Source organism: Cuculus canorus, chromosome 11 (assembly GCF_017976375.1).
Source record: "Cuculus canorus isolate bCucCan1 chromosome 11, bCucCan1.pri, whole genome shotgun sequence".
NCBI lineage: Eukaryota > Metazoa > Chordata > Aves > Cuculiformes > Cuculidae > Cuculus > Cuculus canorus.
This window is the reverse complement of record NC_071411.1, coordinates 3,925,992-3,944,582: the sequence shown is the minus strand read 5'-3', so window position 1 is coordinate 3,944,582 and position 18,591 is coordinate 3,925,992. Positions and strand designations below refer to the sequence as shown.

The window sequence follows — 18,591 nt, the reverse complement described above, 5'->3', positions numbered from 1 at the left end:
TCCTGTGGGGCTTTGTGCAGTGGAGGAACAGCTGAATGTTTTCAGTCATAGAAAAACTTTCAGGTTATTTAACAATTTGTGGATCTGAGTGGGCTGTGATTCATCAGGGAAATAGATGTTGGGCATTGCAGTCACGAGTGGGTCGAGTAACTTTTGTTCAATGTTTGGTCCAACTTCACTGCAGAAGATTAAAATCCTGTCATGAAGGGAGTAAATAGAGTTACTCCCTCACTGCCAGCAGAGAGTTCATTGGCTCCTCTTCTGGAGAGAAATGTTAGGCATTAGGTAGCGAAGAGCAGGAACATGTGTTGCAGGAGGAGGATGGCTCCAGTTCCTCCTCTCTCCTTCATCCCCCCCCAATCCGTTTAAAACCAAAGACAAGAAGGAAGTACCGGATAGGCTGCAACGTGTCAAAATGGAAGGAGATGTTCCAGGTCCTGGGGAACCAGCAGCAGGAGGTGGAAGCCCAGCAGAGCTGCGGAATGAGTGATGAGCCATGGGTGCTGCAGGGACTTGCTGCACTCGGAGAGTGGTAGCTCAGTGAGCACAAGCGCATTTAAGGAGGGTGAAACTCTTTATAGGAACTTGTATTTTTGAGTGCTTGGCCAGTCCTGCAGCGAGGGTGGTGCATGAGACTAGGATGAGTGCATTGATGCGCGGCAGGAGGCAGGATAAAATGCTGAGACGGACTCAAGAAGGATCTGAAAGAACAGGGAATTCCCAGATATCTGAGAGGTGTAAGTTGCTCTTTTCCTATGGAATTGACTTTCACATGAGCTGCTCTAAACTGGGTGAGGTGTTCATCTTGCATGATTGGTTCCACTGAGCAGGCGTAAGTGAAAAAGCCATTTTCATCAAGACAGGATGATTCTGCATAGTTTTCACCGAAAAGCCATTTGACATCAATAATGCTACACTGATCTGAGCAAGAATTTATTTGCATAGAGACAATACAAACTATACAGTATTTTGGTATGACATGCTATTTCTATAAATACATGTAAATAGTATATATAGATATTACAAAATACCTTGTATTCATCCTTATTGCTCCATTTAACCCCTGACATGTTAGGTAACTGCTGTGCCATGTTGGGACAGGCCTGCATACAATTGCTGATGCTCCTAGACGTGCATTTGGAACCGCAACACACGAGAACTGTCACCACTGGCGATTAAAATTTAAAATCGGGTACAACTAAAAGGTAAGTGTTTCAAGTAAGGTTTGAAATTGCTTCTCTAGAACTGAGAGTTTGGATTAATGGCTTTTAGATCTACATTTCCTGACAATTTCATGGTTTATGTTTCTTCGGGTCTGACTTGACGCCTTCATCCTTCTATGGCTGCGAAGAACTTCTATTTCTACTAAAAATTTAAAGGAATGCTGTTTTCTTGCAGTTTGCCTGTGACTGCACTGGCCCTACACACACAGTGCATAACCTGTCCCTATAAAATGAAAGGGATGTCAGAGTTTCACTTTATTTCACTTAAAGAAAAATGGTGGGGCTTGAATCACTTTAAGCACTTTATTTTTTCCCCCTCTGAAGAAGAGATGAAACTTGTTGCTGTTAATAATCTCATTACTGCACCATTCTGTCACTGCATGTAAAATCTCACCCAGCTTTCACTGGGTGAAATCGTTCTACACCCGCTATATTGAGTTCTGTCACAATAAATTAATCTGCTTCAGCGCCGTTGCACTGTTGGGGCTCAACTGTGTAAGCAAGCAGCTGGTGTTTGCCCGGCTTGCAGCATCACAAGGGGTGGAGGGGAGGTGGGTTGTGGTTGCCAAGATTCCTACTGGAACATCCAGACTCTAATCCAGAACCAGCAGAGGATAATATTGGTAATTCTGTTAGTTTTGATACGCGACAGGCAGAGGAACGTGGAGGGAAGGAAGGAGAATGTGTTTATATTTAATAGAATTAAATATAAGCCTACATCTAGATTGTCTCATGAGCTGTGCTGAGCCCCGAATCACTTCACAGGGAAGAATGGGACCCTGCGACGCAGTTTCAGCTTTGTTTGAGAGGAGGGAATGATGTCTTTCCATGGTGTAACATTTAAATATTTCACACTAGCCATTATGTTTTTGTGTTTGCCACATAAAGCAGTTCTTTTAATACTAGAAATTCAAAGACAGGGTTTTGTGGAACTCCTGAAATGCTCCTCCTAGGCAGCTTTCCTCATACCTGCATGGTGAAGAAAGAAGGACAACTGTCAGGTCTATTGTGTTCAGGTTGTCATGTGTCTGCGCAGCTTCTCAGCATTCTTCATATTCTATGTTCATGAACACCATGTCTGTTTGAAAACTCAGGAGAGAAACCTACCTCACTCTCTTAATTTCTAACTGAGCCGTAGAATTCTTAATCGAGCCTTGTCAGGAAACAATACCCCATACAGGGCAGGGTATTAAAAAGGTGAAAAACCTCTGCCACAGGGAAAGAGTCAAGAACAATTCCTTTTCAAATCCATGTGGCTGTAATGGACTGTAGTAAAATATTTCTTTTTTTAATAAAGAAAAGAAGATTGGAAATTGTAATTTAGAGAAGTTGGTCTTAAGACTTGAAGAAAATGAAGTGCTGAGGAAGGTGTAGGGAATATGCATGCAGTCAGCAAGAAGATCACTTATTACCTGTTAGCTTGAATTTGCCAATCAGAGGAACAAAACTGTCGAGTACACTCCGAATTCGATACACTAAGTGTGAAAACAAACATTGTTTTTCCATGGTAAACCAGATCACAACATAAAACATAAAAAAAGAAAAATTACAAAACCCAAACACTGACTCTTGCCATATTCAAAAACTCAAGATTACTATTTAAACAAGCACTTTTGCAGTATCATTAATGATAGAGCAGTGACGCGGTTGATTCCTGAGAGAACCATCCACGACCTACCAGAAATATTACCACAAGGTTACAAAGGAGACTTCTGTTCTCAGCTGGGAAGCTGTAACTTGCTCCTAGTTGCACCTTTCCTACTTCACATCCCTAGGGATGCACAGCCTGAGTGCTCAGCACCTTATAGGGAGTATCTGGGAGATCTGCCTCATTGCTAAAATTATATGTTGTCATGGCAACTGAGCATTCAGCCATCACTGCAGAAAGAGGTGACTCAGGATCTTGTGATCACCGAGAACCAAAAATGAGTCAACCTCTCCCCTCAGTGTCACTAAGGCGCTTGTCTCCAGCCAGGCTGGGTCACTGTGGATGAGATGGTACCAGGCAGTTACCTGAGGATTTAGAGTCCCAGCACTCGCAGCTTTAAAGGCTTGCGCAGTTTAATGACACTGTGTCCTCAGTGCTGACAGAGAACTGGCTGCTGTAGGTACACTTACCAAGGCCAAAGTATATCCCAGTGGTTTCCAGGGAAGCAAAGGTGATTAAACCAGTTCCAAGAGAAATTGTCCAGTCTAAGGCAACAAAAGAAATCATAGAATAGTTTGGGTTGGAAGGGACCTTAAAGGTCATCCAGCTCCAACCCCCTGCCATGGGCAGGGACACCTCCCACCAGCCCAGGTTGCCCAAGGCCCATCCAACCTGGCCTGGAACACTTCCAGGGATGAGGCAGCCACGACTTCCCTGGGCAACCTGGGCCAGGGACTCACCACCTTCATAGTGGAGAAATTCCTCCTTATGTCCAGTTTAAATTTGTCCCTCTCCAGTTTACACCCGTTCCCCCTCCTCCCATCCCCACAAGCCTTTATGAACAGCCCCTCTCCAGCTTTCCTGTAGCCCCTTCAGGTGTTGGAATGTCACTATAAGGTTTCCTTGGAGCCTTCTCCTCTCCAGGCTGAACAAGCCCAATTCTCTCAGCCTCGGACAGGAGGTGCTCCAGCCCTCAGATCATCCTTGTAGCCCTCCTCTGTTTGTCTCTGTTTATTTTTGTAGTGTGCAACAATTCATCCTCCTGTTGGGGTCTTGCCTTACCTTTGTAGTAGTAGTAGCAGATCAGTAAAGCTCCAGTTGCAAAGCAGAGAATGACAAAATGAAAGAATTCATCTGAAATAGAGAGGGAAAATTAGGGCACAGCTGCAGGCGTGGCCCTTACCAATACACCTCAAGGTACAGTAAATCACTCAGCAAACAAAGTCTATTTCAAAAGGTCTTGAGCCAGAGATCTTCTTCCTGACCAACATTCAATAGGGTTGGCATCAATTAAATTGAACAAAAAGGTGTGAAAAAATTACCATCCTTCCGTATGCCCATCCACCGCACAGCCCACCGATGGACACTGCCGTTCTCATACGCTACAAAAACAGAAATGTCTTTCATTGCTGTGGAACTCTGAAATTAAGGAATTTTGAGTTTATTTCCGTGTTTGTATCTGAAATCTGTTCTCAGAGCAGAATATCTGTAAAACTGTTTGTTTGAAGGAAAGATCTGTGAGCCTTCTAGAAAGAGCAAATGAGCAATTTTCAAATCACCCCCAAAGAGTGTCTGTGGGGATGGTTTTTGGGGGGCACTTGGTGGGTTTTTGTTTGGTTTTTTTCTTTTTTTTTTAAAAAAAAAGCATAATCAGCTGGCTGCATTAACAAAAGAGAATTGTCTTAGAGGACCATTTTCCATCTAGTCTGGAACAATGACTAGTCTCAGAATTACAACAGGAGAGTAAAGCAGCAGCACAAGAGAGCTGCAGTTTGATTCTTGGGTGCTTTGCACGATCACAGCTACAATAATAAGACCATCTTCATCACTAAGCACCATCAATCTCCTCAAGCCTAATGCTGAAGTATTTATTTCTGCATCCCCAAATGAACAGCTGGAGCTGGCAATTAGTCTCCTATAGATAACTTTACTGATGCATGGAAAGAACAAGAGCAAGCTAGATAGTTTTAGAGGTTTAAATACTGAGCATTTTGCTCTGCACCAGTTGCGAGCAGAGATGCCAAATTCTGTTCTTTCTCCAGTTGTATTGTCAAAAGTCAGAAGGAGCTGAATATTTTACCAAGTTTACAATGACGTGTTCAAGGCAGAAGGTTTTTTTCCTCTTTTTGTTTATTGATCACTTGAGTAGAGCCTTAGGCTGCTGCATATAAGCCTTTGGGAGCTGATTCATCCCACGTTTTGGCGGCTGATTTCACTTACGCTGAACCCTGCATCCAGGCAACCACTGCCTGACAGTGAATTTAATTTATTTTAAAGATGTAACAGGACATTTATGGAAATGTACTCCAAATGAGCTACAGGCTTTTGCTATAGTGGTTTTGAACCCTGTAGTAACTAAACTTTGCCAAGAAATTCCGTTCTGGGTCACCTGACATTGGAGTCACATTATTAAAGTTTTGATTCTTTGAACAGTCTGCATTGATCAAGTTCTGGTTTGGAGACAAACTCAGTTATTTCATTATTACTGTTAACATAGCATTTGCACTATTCTGACTCACAGACGTTCCTCTATGCAGTGGTATGAACAATCTATAGCCTCAGAATTTATAAGAACATCAGTTCATACTTGACAAGTATCTCTTCTGTGTTACTTTGCCTCCACTGTACTACTCTGTCCCAACTGTAGTTTTGTACCATGCAATGGTTTGCCCCCTATTTCTCCTATTAAAGCATTACAGTGCCTTTTAATAACTATTTTCAAACTTCTACTTTTTGAATAGGAAATATCTCGGTATCAAGGGGCTGGTATAGCTATCACCACTAAGAAAACTCAGTCCTGAGAAACAGCATCCACGAGAAAGACTTCTGTTCCCTAGTTTTTCTTTACCATCTGCAATCGAATCTCCTCTTCTGCTGATCTCTGAAAAGCAACAAAATTCTATTAGTTAGGTAGTTAAAAACACAAATATACTGTTTCCCAGCGTTATCAGCACTAGCAAGCCCTGCAAGTCTTCATCTCTTTGGTGACTCATTATAGACAAAACAGTGCTTGAAAGTGCCAGGAAATGAAGGAAGTTTAAAGGACCCAAGACCAAATAACCATAAAACTGACTCTTCACCTCTTCACACTGATCCCAGTTACTTTGCAGTAGAAGATTGATGACTTCTGTGCTAATATTCAGCTGCTAGAACTGAAGCTGGACTGAAGCAGAGCTGGGATCACAAGTGTTGCACGTGTGTATCACCTGAACCTGTCCAGTGCAGAAGGCAGGATGTCCTGCACTAGCTACACATTCTCAGCGTGTCAGCCTGGTGTACTGAAATAATCTAGAAACTGAAGCAAGGAAGGCTGTGGGGAGAGGTGAAGAGGCCAAATATCAACTCAAAAAGTACCGTAATCCTCTTTCTGCACTGAACACTGTGGGGAGAATATTTTGTTGCAATATATCCCCCTTCTCTAGTGTCTTATGTAGCTCCTTGGGGATAGGTAACTAAAAAAAAACTTTCCTAGGGACTATACCGAAACCTATATCTTCTTCCCAAACTCTGTCCTCAGCTGACACAATCCAGGTTCCAGCAACCATTCCCAGCTCCACAGGAGAAAAACAGTTGAGCAGATGTCCTCTCAAAAAGGCCAGTGCTGGGCTGTCTGCCTCTCATAATTAATCAATTCCGCATTGGCCTGGGAGGGCAGGGATGTGGTTGGTAATGCAACCAAGCCATTGAAAATTGCCTACTATGGGCTTTTCACATCTGTTCTGCCCCTGTTCAGCAGTCCCTGTAAAATACAATTTGCCTCTAGACGGGCTGCACAAGCCTCTCAGCTGGTACTGTTTCTGTGCTGTTTGTCACTTGGCTTTCACCTCACATCTTCTGTGGGGAAGCGCTCTGAGCAAAGTGAAGGAAGTGTTCAGACCCAAGCTTTGCAGAAACCAAGTTCCACTCCCTCCCAATCCTGCGTCCCTGTTCTGCAGGAGATAGAGGGCTACAGGGAATGCTGAAAACTGCCTTGCTTTCTTAGGAAAGACTGAACAGTTGCCCAATAGAATTGCTGGGGTTTCCCCTAAAAAGGATGGCAACTGCTGTGAGCTGAACCTGCGAGAAGCTGGCAGGCCTACAAAAAAAGGGCTGATCTGCTAGAACACCTGGTGCCCCTTCTGTCAGCCGGCCACTGTGGCAAGCTTGCCAACATCTGCACCACACTCAGGTTCAACACCGGGATAACTGGAAGCCAATGGATTTACAACCAGGAGGGCTATTTTTTAATACATAATCATGTCCGAAAGAAGAATCTACAGTTACAAGTCTTCCTTCCAGCAGGATGAGTTTATCAGGGAACACTTACCGGAATCTCTGTAGGGAACAACCTCTGCTGGTCTGCCTGAAACATTAAGCGAAGATGATGTAGATTAATATCCATAATGAGGACACATATCTTGCTGTCAGTCCTAGCCATGCAATCCCATCAAAACTGGTGTGGTTGTGTAAAAGGGACAAGGTAGACACTAAGTCTGACTCATCTGAGAAGGCAGCTCTGTTGTGGGTTATGCAGTTTGAAAGCAGGATATATGAAAGGACTATTAACCCCCCATATTCCATCTCACACAATAGCTGGAGTCAGGTAGAGTCAGACTCATGCGAGACAAATTAGATGTCCTAATGTCATTTTAAATGACCTACTGTTACATCTGGGCTAAGATCAATTGCAGACATAAATTAAACTATTAAAGTCTCAACTTTTTTACATCTGTGGTTTCACACCATGAGCTGATAGCTGTTTCTCTGTGTTGACACAGCACCTTTTTTCTTCATCTGCGTTGTACTTATTTTCCATTTTTCCTTTGGACAGAAAGGAAAAACCTGAGTAACCAGATCCAAGGTGTGGTCCTCGCTGATTGTGTCTGGTCGGCACTGACCACAGACCCTGTAAGTAGTGGCTGCGATAGATATATTTTCAAAACTCTTTTGCTGCAATTTGATGGCAGTTGCGCAGACACGGGCAGCAGGACTTTGCCCACAGCAGCAGATCTTGCTGTTTTCCTGGTTCAATTCTGACCACAGGGAATGGCTGAGCATTAGTATTACTTGAGCTTCATTTTGTAGGAAATGTCTTTCCAGCAGCCAAGTTTGACTGGTCATTTTCCTACATCTTTGTATGTTCAGCTTTGTTCAGAAATCAAACCAAAGAATGCCAGAAATTATCCTTTTTTTTTTGTTTGTTTATATTGGTTGTTTCTAATAAAAAACAAAAAAAAAACTGTTTTCACTTTTTCTTACCGTCAAGTAACTGGCCTTCAGTTTTCTGTCTTTCTAAATCTTCCCCATCGCTGTCTGGACAGACAAAGTTTTTTTCATCGAAGAAAAGTGTGCCAGCAATATCAGAAATAATAGCACTGTAGCTGCTTGCTCATCATATAGTAATGGCCATTTGATATATAGGTAAAAATCCAGGCTTTGAAACGCAAGGATCATTACCGCCTGGTTTTGCCTCACAGTTCTATTCAAAGCTGGCTGAACAGAAGAAAAGGACAAAATGTGAAGTTGGTCTAATTTGTATAAAGAGATGTAATGGGGAGGTTCTTATTTTAAGCACATACATCAGCAGCACTGCTAATTACTTCGAAAATTTTGTTTCTAAACACATTTGATCTGAATCAGCTATTGGCTTTCTGTAACAGCAGAAACCAATATCAACAATATCACTTCCACGTTGCCTGTCACTTCTTAGTCTCTCTCAATGAATGAAATGGTTTAGTGACAGCCAGAGTGACTTCTGATGTTTGCTAACAAGAAAAGAATTGCCAGACAAGCTATGGCATCACCACATCCTACTGTACATCGACTGTTCTTTGCCTCCTCCTACAGCGCAGGATTCAGTTAGACAAATGCGCTGAAGGTCATAGAAGTTACAATCTTGTATGTGGGAAGAAATCTTGCAGCAGATTTCTATATTTCTGAAACCTCCAATTTTCACAAGAGTGGGAGGCAGCCACTATTTTGCTGATAATGAATCTAGAAGTGCTGATTATTTTCTGTGTTCTCTCCTTTGCACAGTTTCTTACTTTTTTCCAGAGTTCTGCAGAATTCCTACTGGATTGCTGCAAGTTTCCAACGTGAATCTCTTATGAACAAGCAATCAGATTAAATTATCCATCAAGGAAAAATTAAATCAGTCCTCTTTACCTTGTGTATCTTCATCCATGGGCTCATGGGATGAGTTTTCAGCCTTTTTTTCCTCTTGTGAAAGCAGGAGGTTCCTTTCTAATTGCTTCAGGAGTTTCAATTTTTCATCTATTTTATATATAGAGGGAAAAATATTAAAAACAGCTGTTTACATTTTCTCTTTTACAACGACAGGTTTCACAATGCTTTATTAAAGGTTGTCTGACGGGAAATCAGACCTTTAGTCTTACTTCATCTGTGTTTTATACACACAAGGAGTTGTATAAAGCATTACGAATAAAAGCATCGTATACGCTACTGTTTAGACTTTCTTCAATGGTTGTGGTAGGTGCCTAATGTTTTATATTCTGCCTTTTAATTCCTCCATAATGCTACCCCTGTGAAAATTCCCACTGTCTTAAGCACTAGCAGCTGCAGCTGGGAGATGATTTAGCTGGAGAAGAGTTGCTCACTGTTCAATCCTCTGATTTCTGCTGGAATCCCTGTATTTGTGCTGCAGTGCCAGCACCCTCTTGTGGCATAAAAGCAGAGCCCTCAAAGGGAGGAGGAGAAACCTGTGGGATGCTGACTCCTGAGCCAGGCAGGGAAGTGTTTCCTGGCTTGTGTGGCTGGAATTGCAGCTGATTCTTAACAGCTTCCAATACCCCTCTGTGCAGGTCTGTGCATCTCTTCATTATTAGTTGTAATATTTGGACACAGACAGACAGGATGCCCCCCTGGCTGCTTGATGCTGCTCACTGTGCGAGAGCAGGAAAAGAGGTCCACACTGTGAAAAACTGTCCTACTCTAACAGACGACCAAAGCTGGGCTGCTTTCTGGTCTGGGAGGTCTCTCCCCTCCATGAATATGTTTGCTCAAGGCAGAAACAGGAACAGGATCTGCTTGAGGGTTTCCAGTTAAACTCAGGGTCATCATAAGCGAGTACAGCTCCGTGATAATTAAAGGCTCTGTGGACCCTGTGGACCTGCACACAGTTTCTTACTGCACAATCAGACAAACAAGAAGTGCAGTGGAGTCCATTTCTATCCTGTTGCCGGGTTCAGCAGACTGAGCAGCATCCTCCATCTACTCCTTTTAGTTACTACTACTTGTGCCGCTATGGTCATTTGCAAATACATTGTCAGAGGCTCCGCTTGGATTTCTTACCACTACTAGAGCTTAGAGAGGTCCAGGCTGGCTGGGTAACAGACCATGCAAAAAAAAGCGTCATGAATCCACCAAATAGGAAAAGCTGGGCACCGTTTTAAGTCAGAAATTTCTTTGACATCATCATCCTGGGACATCTCTCCCTAAACACACGAATTCTTTTCCCTAGAAGATGCCAAGTCAAGCTAACGTGAAATACTGTCTCTGGCTCCTATTATCACTGTACCTAACTGACTTTTCTAAGCAGTGTCTCTAGGCATTCTAGTTGTTCACTAATAATCACTTCCAAGCATATATCAGGGTTTTCACACCAGTGTTTAGATCTACTGGCACTGCAGTTATTTAACAAAAGAGCTGATGAGCAGCCAGGTGGGACTCACCCTTCCCCTTGGAGCTGGGCAGCTGCTTATATCCAGATGGGTCAGTTGTCTTCAACAAGAGGTAAAGGACAGCCATCGCCCTGACTCCTCTCTTCTGTACAGCTCTCAGGCAGGCTGCACAGCCTCCAGGCGGGACGCTGCAGCTGCTGAGCAGCTGAAAGAAAAGTAAGTAGATAGCAAATAGTCCTTCCAATAGAACGCAGCCTGGAAAAACACACCCTGCTATACAAATGAACGCATCTCACCCCACCTGTGGAAAAGGTAATCCTCTGCCCTTAGGACCGCAAGGGGGAAATCAGGGACAAAAAGCGATGCTAAAGATGGGAAGAGAATGTAAACTCCATTCAGCAACTCGGGGCAGAGCTGTCAACTGGGAATGAAACATGGTGTGTAATAGTTAACTATTTAAAGAGCTGGAGAAATGCAGGGTCTGAAAATGGACATGCAATCGCTGCAGTTTCTTACAGCAAACATGTCGCTAACAACAGTCCTGCCTAGAAAACAGCAAGCTGAATTGATCCTGAGGAATTCATATATAGTTAATCATGTTTTCAGATGGAGAACATTGAGGTAAACAGCAGCAGCCTACCTCTCATTTATTCAAGTACTCTTTTACAGCATTTAGCATCTTTTAGATATGTCTTAGCATAGCAGGTAATTGGACTGTATTTTTTCTCTACCCAAAGTAAATCAGAGAAGTATGAAAGTACCTGTATAACCACATCTTACAAAGGATGCGTGATTCCTTAGTAACTTACACTGTTCTTTTCTTCAGTATTCAGGATAGGTGGGTCAGTGGTGGCTAAACATTTCACAACTGATTCCCAGAAGGACTGGTTTGATTTCTCATGATTCTCCAAGTAATTGGCATCAGCAGGAAAAACCTTCTGGAAGGTCTCTGGGAAGAGAAACGAGCAAATCACTGTGCAAGCAGTAGAGGTGGGCTGCGTGGTAGTGTTCCAGTGGTACTCAGTGTAGCTATGGTGACACACATCAGGCACCACTCTAACATGCTACCCAACACCATCATGTGAGCATACAGGAAAGAGAGTAGTAGACCATGATATAAAGCAACTCAATCTGCCAGAAATCAGTAGAAACACACCAATAGCCCGTATGAATCACAGATGTCTGTGTGATGATGTTGTCCAAGTTAAGAAAGCAGAGGAAGTATTCTTAGCTATTTAAAAGGTGTTTTTCTGATCATGCTATTTTACAGACAGGCACAAAGACACAAAGGAATGGATACCAAGATATTGAGATAGCTCTTTAGGCATTTAATGCACAGGCAAACTCCTTCATGCATCCAAATGCAATCACACACACATGCCCAAGGTCTAAAGAGAAGCCTGGGGAAGACCTGGGAACCCACTGCTGCTCTCTCTTTTACAAGCAAGGAGGTGGACCATGTTTTCAGAGGAAATAAGTTTTGTTGACTCCTGACCACCCCAGCTAAAACTGCTGTGTGGCGTGAATGAGCAGAAGCTTTGATGTTTGTGTGCTACCCTTACCTTGCTGTTCTTCAGTAAGATCTGGGAGTGGGACATTCAAGTTCTCCATTGCTGTGCCTGTTGGAAAGGAAAGAAAAAGCATATTTAGAAACAGATCAGTCTGACCTTGTCTATCAGTCTATCTTAGACTTGATTTTCTGCAGACGTAAGGTCTAACTGTAGGCACTTTAGTTTTGAAATCGCTTCTCTGTTGCAATGGCAGTTTCGCATCATGATTCATTTTCCCTCCCAGGACCTATTCTCGACTCCTCTGAGTGAGTCCTGCTGGGCTGGCTTTTGGTTATTAAGAACGAACAGAAGTCTGATCATCATGAGTAAAACCAGAAGAAGTCTAACTTGATCATTCACATTGTTGGATTTTTACAACTACGAAGGTGTCTAATTAACTATTGGCTACAGATGTGAGTAATTTAATACACCCTGTTCCATTCATAAAACAGAACAATTATTCTGTCTCTTTGACAACCTTATACTTAAAATGTACCAGTCGGGGAGAATGGTAGAAATAGAATAGTCCTGCAAGGTTTGGAATCCTTGTCTTACAGAAGACTTTGACACCTCAGTGTCTCTTCTTCCCAAGTCATCATGAAAAGGAAATTTCTGCTAACTTTAGGTTTATGAATTAAAAATTTTAAGAGTTGATCCTAGATTTCTTACTAGTATTTGCCACAAAACCAAAACATTCTGACATCCCCAAAATCCAAGGTTTCCTTTTGTTTTGCTAAACTCACCCCAGAAATTTTGTTTTGAGGCTGTTTTATTCTAATCATGCTTTTTTTATTTTTTTTGCCATGGCTGTGGTTCTGAATAGTTGCCTTCACCTACTGTGATCCCGGCATCCTGCATGACCGCATCGTCCCTCATGCAACATCTCAGCTAAAACACTGTTCTGTTGAGAAGTGCAAAAGAAGATTTTTGAGGAGCCTAAAGTACAGTTTCTGCTGTGCAGGGTGAAATAGGAGAACAGTTTATGCACCCACACTTTTTCTTATAATATGATTTTTGGGTCTAGTCAACAAAACACTTCCAGTCAAGCAGGTTGAAAACTGTGTGTTTCCTTTAAATTTTCCAGATGGAAAATTTTCTTTTCCTACAGGCAGTTTCAGTTCTCTAAAGACAATCATATCAGCCCAAAAAAATATTCCAATACAAAATACTAAATGGGTCCAGCCAATACCTTAGGCAGGAGGGTTCAACACACAAGCAAAACCAGAAACAAAACAACTTTTTCGTGTGTGGAGGAAATTAGACACAAACAGACACCAAAGTAGCTGCAAACCCCATCCCTCCTTTGGAACCAGGGTCAAGGTCCCACATTTTCAGTACGTTGGTGATTCTGGGGGCTTTCTTCTTTTCCAGACTGCAGGTGTTCTTAAAGTGATGAGTTCCTGAGTTTGAAATATTTTAGCCGCTGTTTGGCTGTTGGAAAATGACATAATCTCTTTAACCACTTTTAAAAGCTAAGCCCAGAAAATTATTTACCTGCCTCGTAGGTGCATCTTAACATCATAGAATGGCTTGGGTTGGAAGGAACCTTAAAGATCATCCAGTTCCAACCTCCTGCCATGTGCAGGGACACCTCCCACTGGATCAGTGTATTACTTGCTATGTTTGTGTTTGGACAAGGCAAAATCTCCCTCTCTGGTGTCTTTTCAGGCTTTTCCTTTCAATGTTTACATAACTTGTGATGCAAGTATTTGGTTAGCTTCTCTCCAGTCTGCTCCTGATTTTGTCTCTCTGTATAACATTGTTTGGATTTCGAGCTCTTGAAGCTAAAAGTGTAATGTAAGAGCCTAAAAGTGTATTGTGAGAAAGAAATAATTGAATATTTTAAAAACACTTTGAAATTATTCCCAGTGATGAGTCTATGTAAGACACCTACAACAGCAGATACTACAATGCCTTTTATTTAACCACCTGATATACTTATGAAAACTGGCAAGTTTTTGGGCAAACAAACTTTGAACTCTAGCAATTAGTCTAATAATATATTTTACCACAACCACTGCCTGGATTGCAGCTGGTGCTGCTGGAGCTGTGGCAGCAGCACCGTGTGCCCGTCCCGGCAATGTGAGACTGTGAGCATGCGACAGGGAATGCAGGAAACACATCTGCCCTCTCTGCCTGGGTGAGCAACAGCTAATGTTGAAATACAGGAACCCAGCACACCACACCCCACAGAAATTTGTTCTCAGCCACATGATGAAGAACATAATTTCTGTGCAGGTAGACACCGTGGTTTTCAGCCTTTTTCAGTATCTTTTTGGCTTTCCTATTCACTCAACTTAAACCTCACAACAGTATCTGCTTTGAAAGTGAAATCCTTTAGACCTTTTTGTGGACTGCACAGTCAAAATACCAAGCCCAAAGGAATTGACTTTAATATAAATATAAAATTTATATATATTACAATATATTATAAGAGATATTATAAAATAGTATCGTATAATATCAACCTTCCAGTACCTGAACGGGCTGCAAGAAAGCTGGAGAGGGGCTGTTCATAAAGGCTTGTGGTGATAGGACGAAGGGCAATGGGTATAAACTGGAGAGGGGCAGATTTAGACTAGACGTAAGGAGGAATTTCTTCACTATGAGGGTGAGGAGGCCCTGGCCCAGGTTGCCCAGGGAAGTCTTGCCTCATCCCTGGAGGTGTTCCAGGCCAGGTTGGATGGGCCTTGGGCAACCTGGGCAGGCGGCAGGTGTCCCTGCCCATGGCAGGAGGTGGGACTGGAGGATCTTTAAGGTCCCTTCCAACCCAAACTATTCTATGATTCCATTAATATATAAAATTACTTCACTATAAATATAACATTTCTGACCGATTCATTCCATTTCATAAAAATATATACAAATACCCACAGACTGCTGAGTGAAATTCAGGAGGTTTGTCTTCGGGGCTCCTAATACCCAGCGAAGGCAGCTTTCATTGGCGCATTCGAGGCAGGTTGCTCTTCCTGTGACACAAACCCATCACAGCAGCTGCCTTACGCTGGCTTTGCGTCATCCCAAAGACAACACAAGCAGGTAAGCACCAGCAGATGTGTCCTACCACGCGCAAAGGAAGAGCGGATACAGCGCTGAAGGCGAAGGAGGCGCCGCCTACCTCATTTGCTGTCAGACTCACTTAGCTTAAAACTGTTTACTTGCCCAAATAACCAGGCTGCCCAGCTGTATCAGCAACAGAGACACATTCACCTAACGCTCTTACGCATGCTGCTGTAATAAGATCTGGATTCCACAACAGGATTCAGGAGCAGCCAACGTCTGCTCCCATCTCCGTTTCTATGCCTCCAGCACAGCTAAGTCCAGTCAGTTACCAAGTTTTACTTAACTAAGGAAATCGAGTACCTAATTCCTCTTAGACTATGGACAATTAATTCCCCTGTGGTTCTTCTGGAAAGAAAATCAGATCTAAACAAAGGATAACTGCAGGCATTTAATTATCGTATGTTTTCAAAGTGATTTAATTGATTATACCTCATAATGAGAGAAGGATGATGATATACTGGCATTTCAGCCTGGCCATGACCTCATTGGGGAATGACATGAACAATAGATTTCATCTTGCTTTCCCCACAGTAAATCAGAACTTAATTGCGGTGAGGTCTTTTTAACTCGTTAGAATAAAGTTTGTGCAGTCAGACTTCTCCTGGTTGTTTAGAAAGTGAGGCTAACAACTGGAAAACACAACAGTTATTTACTTAGCTGCAGAAATATATTGGAGTGAAATTGTTGATTTGGATAGCCAAAAATATAAATAAAACAAAATAAGGTTGTTTTAACTTCAAAACAAAAAAACATGCAATCATAATCCCTTTTCCTATGAAACTACCGTTGCCTTGATTTTTAAGTTATATGCTTATAACTTGACAACAAACCTTGCAAAATTTTATTTTAAACATAAATATTAAGTCCCTCCCTGTCCTTCTCTCAAACCAAACCAACTTCATAAAGCACACCTGCAAGTCTTAGGTTGATCCTAGCAGCTGGTTCCACAGGAAGATGTCCTGGAGAGCTGTGGCCATGGTGAAAGCTGGCAGTTTCTTCCAGCGAGACAACAAAAACTGTTCCATGCTGGCTCAGCTTGAAACCATTCCTACTCTAGTCTCCTTGGGCAATGCACTGGTGAGATAATTCTGCTATTCTCACCAGTGAATAGCAAGACCTGCTTGTCTTCCTGTTGTCAAATACAGTTGAAATGCGACAGAGAAGTAGCAAAACTCGAAAGACTTCTCTCTCTTTACAATGTCCTTGCACGCAAACAGATGGAGAGACCCAGCGAGTGCACATCGCCGTGGGGAGAGGAGCTCCTGAGGCTTGGTGTGACCCTGGGGTGGGCAGGGAGCAGGCACAGCGTGTCCAGCCCTCGCCACAGCACCGGCTCTTCTTTCCAATCCCAGCTCTCACAACAAGCCCGGACACGGCGGCCGCGCTGCTGCCAGCCCTACACCTGCAGACCTGGGGCGGTTTGCTCTCTGTTTTCTAGCTGTGCTGGTAACACAACGGCAGCACTCCCCTATGCATTTACATACATCATTTGGAATTACCTGGTTTGTATTTCTTCTTACGCGCTGTCTGCTCCTCTCTGTGGCTGTTGGAAAGCTCTGAAGGGAAGAAAATGAACTCATCAGAAGCCCGAAAAGCCCATGTTTGTAGCCTGAGTAAGCCTAAGGCAAAGAAATCTTCCTTTATGTATAAAATGGGGGGGGTGCCATGAGGATTTTATAGGAAAAAAAAGCAAATTTAAAAGCTGGGGAAGTCCAGTCAGGAAGACACAGAAGTTTCAGGGAAGCCCTGTGCCTCATTACCACAGTGCCACAACTGCCTCTACAGCGTCATGAGGCCTCACAGATTGATCAACAACCCAGCCATGTCCCAAGAGCCGGGACACAACCCCAGAACACCCTCGGTCTTGACCACAAGAAGCTCCCAAACCCCTGCTGGCGCTTACCTGCAGGGCTGTGCTCTGGGTCAGGATGGCGGGCAGGGCGTGCACAGCGCTAACCCAGCACACGAGGGTGGGCAGGCGTGGGGCTTACGTGGCTCGCCCTGACTCATGCGATGGCAGCTCTGCGTCGTCCTCCAGCCACTGGTGGTTGTGCCCCAGGCATGGCAGGAGGAGCTGCCTGTTCTCCGTGTCCCTGAGCAGCCGAGGGCTGATCCCACCGGTGTCAGGGATTGGAGCTGGGTGGCCTCTACCTCAATGGCCAGGATCCCCCACCCCTGTCCGTGTCTGCTCCAGGGCAGCCCCTGCTCAGCCTGGATGCCCAGACATGCTTGCTTGGTCTGCCTGGGGCATTAAAGGGTTCCTTTCTGCGGGGAAGGGACACAGGCTCCCACGAAGCTGAGCAGGGATGCCACGAAGGTGGTTTGAAGTCCCAGACACGCTGCCCTCCTGCCAAAGGATCCCCAGGCTCAGGGAGGGAGATGCAGGGGAAACACCCATGCAAGGGGGGGGGGCTGGTTTTCGCCTCACGCTCCATCAGGATGGACAGTCCCAAAAGACACAAGGATCTTTCTGATCCTCGAGTTGCCCACTGGCAATTCCCTACACGCCAGCAACCGCCTGTGCGCCCTGCCTGGCTGAGCAGCCCCCGGGCTCTGGCTCTCTTGCTCTCTGGAGGCTGCCACACACTCTCGAGCCACTCAGTACCAATTTACTTTGATTACAGATCTGTCCCCTGGTAGGAGGAAGAGATCAGAACTGTTTCCTCATAATCCTCACCGCCTTTCTTAGAACAACCTGTAACAAATCACCCCTCTAGCTTTGCTCGTCCTACACCTGCACCTCAGTGCTCTCCTCCGAGTCCTTCTCATCCACCTCTGATACACAAAACTTCTTCAGCGCAACATTAAGCTGAAGCTCCCCCGGGGCTGTTTTCTGCTTAGGAAAGCTGCTCCTTTTCCAGAGGAAGGTTTCTGACCCAGCCAGGCTGTGGCAGAAGGCAACAAGAGAGCAGGGAAGGATGAGGGGGGCGGATCTCTCCTGTGCGCCAGAGAAGGAAATGGAAGCAGCTCCACACCTGGCGCACACCAGCGACGCTGAAACAGCCATTTTTCACCTGCTTCACTGCAGCTGCCCCGGGGGAGATAATTAACCAATCAATCAAGCCTTTCTTAGGCCAGTCTCTCGCCTAAGAAAGGCTTCTCACCTGAGGAAGCCCTCTACCTCCCATCTCCTCCTGAGCTCCTTGGAGGCCCGCTCGGAGGTAACCCAGCCTTTCAGATGATGGATTAAAATGCTGGTTTGAGTTTGGCTTCATCTCCATAGGACACATCCTTCTGTAGGTGTTCTGTTTCCTCAGCAAGCTTTGCCTCTATCAAAGCATGATGCTTGGTCACTTGAAAATGCATGTGAAGAGCGATAGCTGGTGTCGTAGGAGACAGCTAGGGACATTCCAACAGCACAGAGTGTCTATTGATTACAGGAGGTGCCATCATATTAAGTCATTTTGTCAAATTAAGGTAACTGTTTCTCCCTGGTGTCATTGGTGCCTGAGGAGGAGACACGCAGAGGAGGTCATGTACCCTCCCTC

At 44.0% G+C, this 18,591-nt stretch overlaps 1 protein-coding gene across 3 annotated transcripts; it reads right to left on the bottom strand.

The window, feature by feature from the left end:
* Window positions 1–115: 115 nt before the first annotated feature.
* On the bottom strand, window positions 116–17,097 carry LOC128853262 (uncharacterized). 3 transcript variants are annotated; one of them, XM_054076622.1, is made up of 13 exons: window positions 17,007–17,097; window positions 16,603–16,659; window positions 12,053–12,109; window positions 11,300–11,439; window positions 10,542–10,695; window positions 9,016–9,123; window positions 8,110–8,163; window positions 7,178–7,213; window positions 4,194–5,752; window positions 3,934–4,005; window positions 3,342–3,416; window positions 2,636–2,698; window positions 116–2,192 (listed from the first exon to the last, which is right to left on the bottom strand). In XM_054076622.1, exons 3-9 carry the CDS (start codon window positions 12,099–12,101, stop codon window positions 5,598–5,600), a joined length of 696 nt encoding a protein of 231 aa, XP_053932597.1. In that variant the 5' UTR covers window positions 12,102–12,109; window positions 16,603–16,659; window positions 17,007–17,097; the 3' UTR covers window positions 116–2,192; window positions 2,636–2,698; window positions 3,342–3,416; window positions 3,934–4,005; window positions 4,194–5,597. The 3 variants fall into 3 exon arrangements, with proteins under 3 accessions (XP_053932597.1, XP_053932598.1, XP_053932599.1); XM_054076623.1 differs by lacking the exon at window positions 17,007–17,097 and adding an exon at window positions 16,864–16,953; XM_054076624.1 differs by lacking the exons at window positions 16,603–16,659; window positions 17,007–17,097 and adding an exon at window positions 16,015–16,225.
* Between the last annotated feature and the right edge of the window lie 1,494 nt (window positions 17,098–18,591).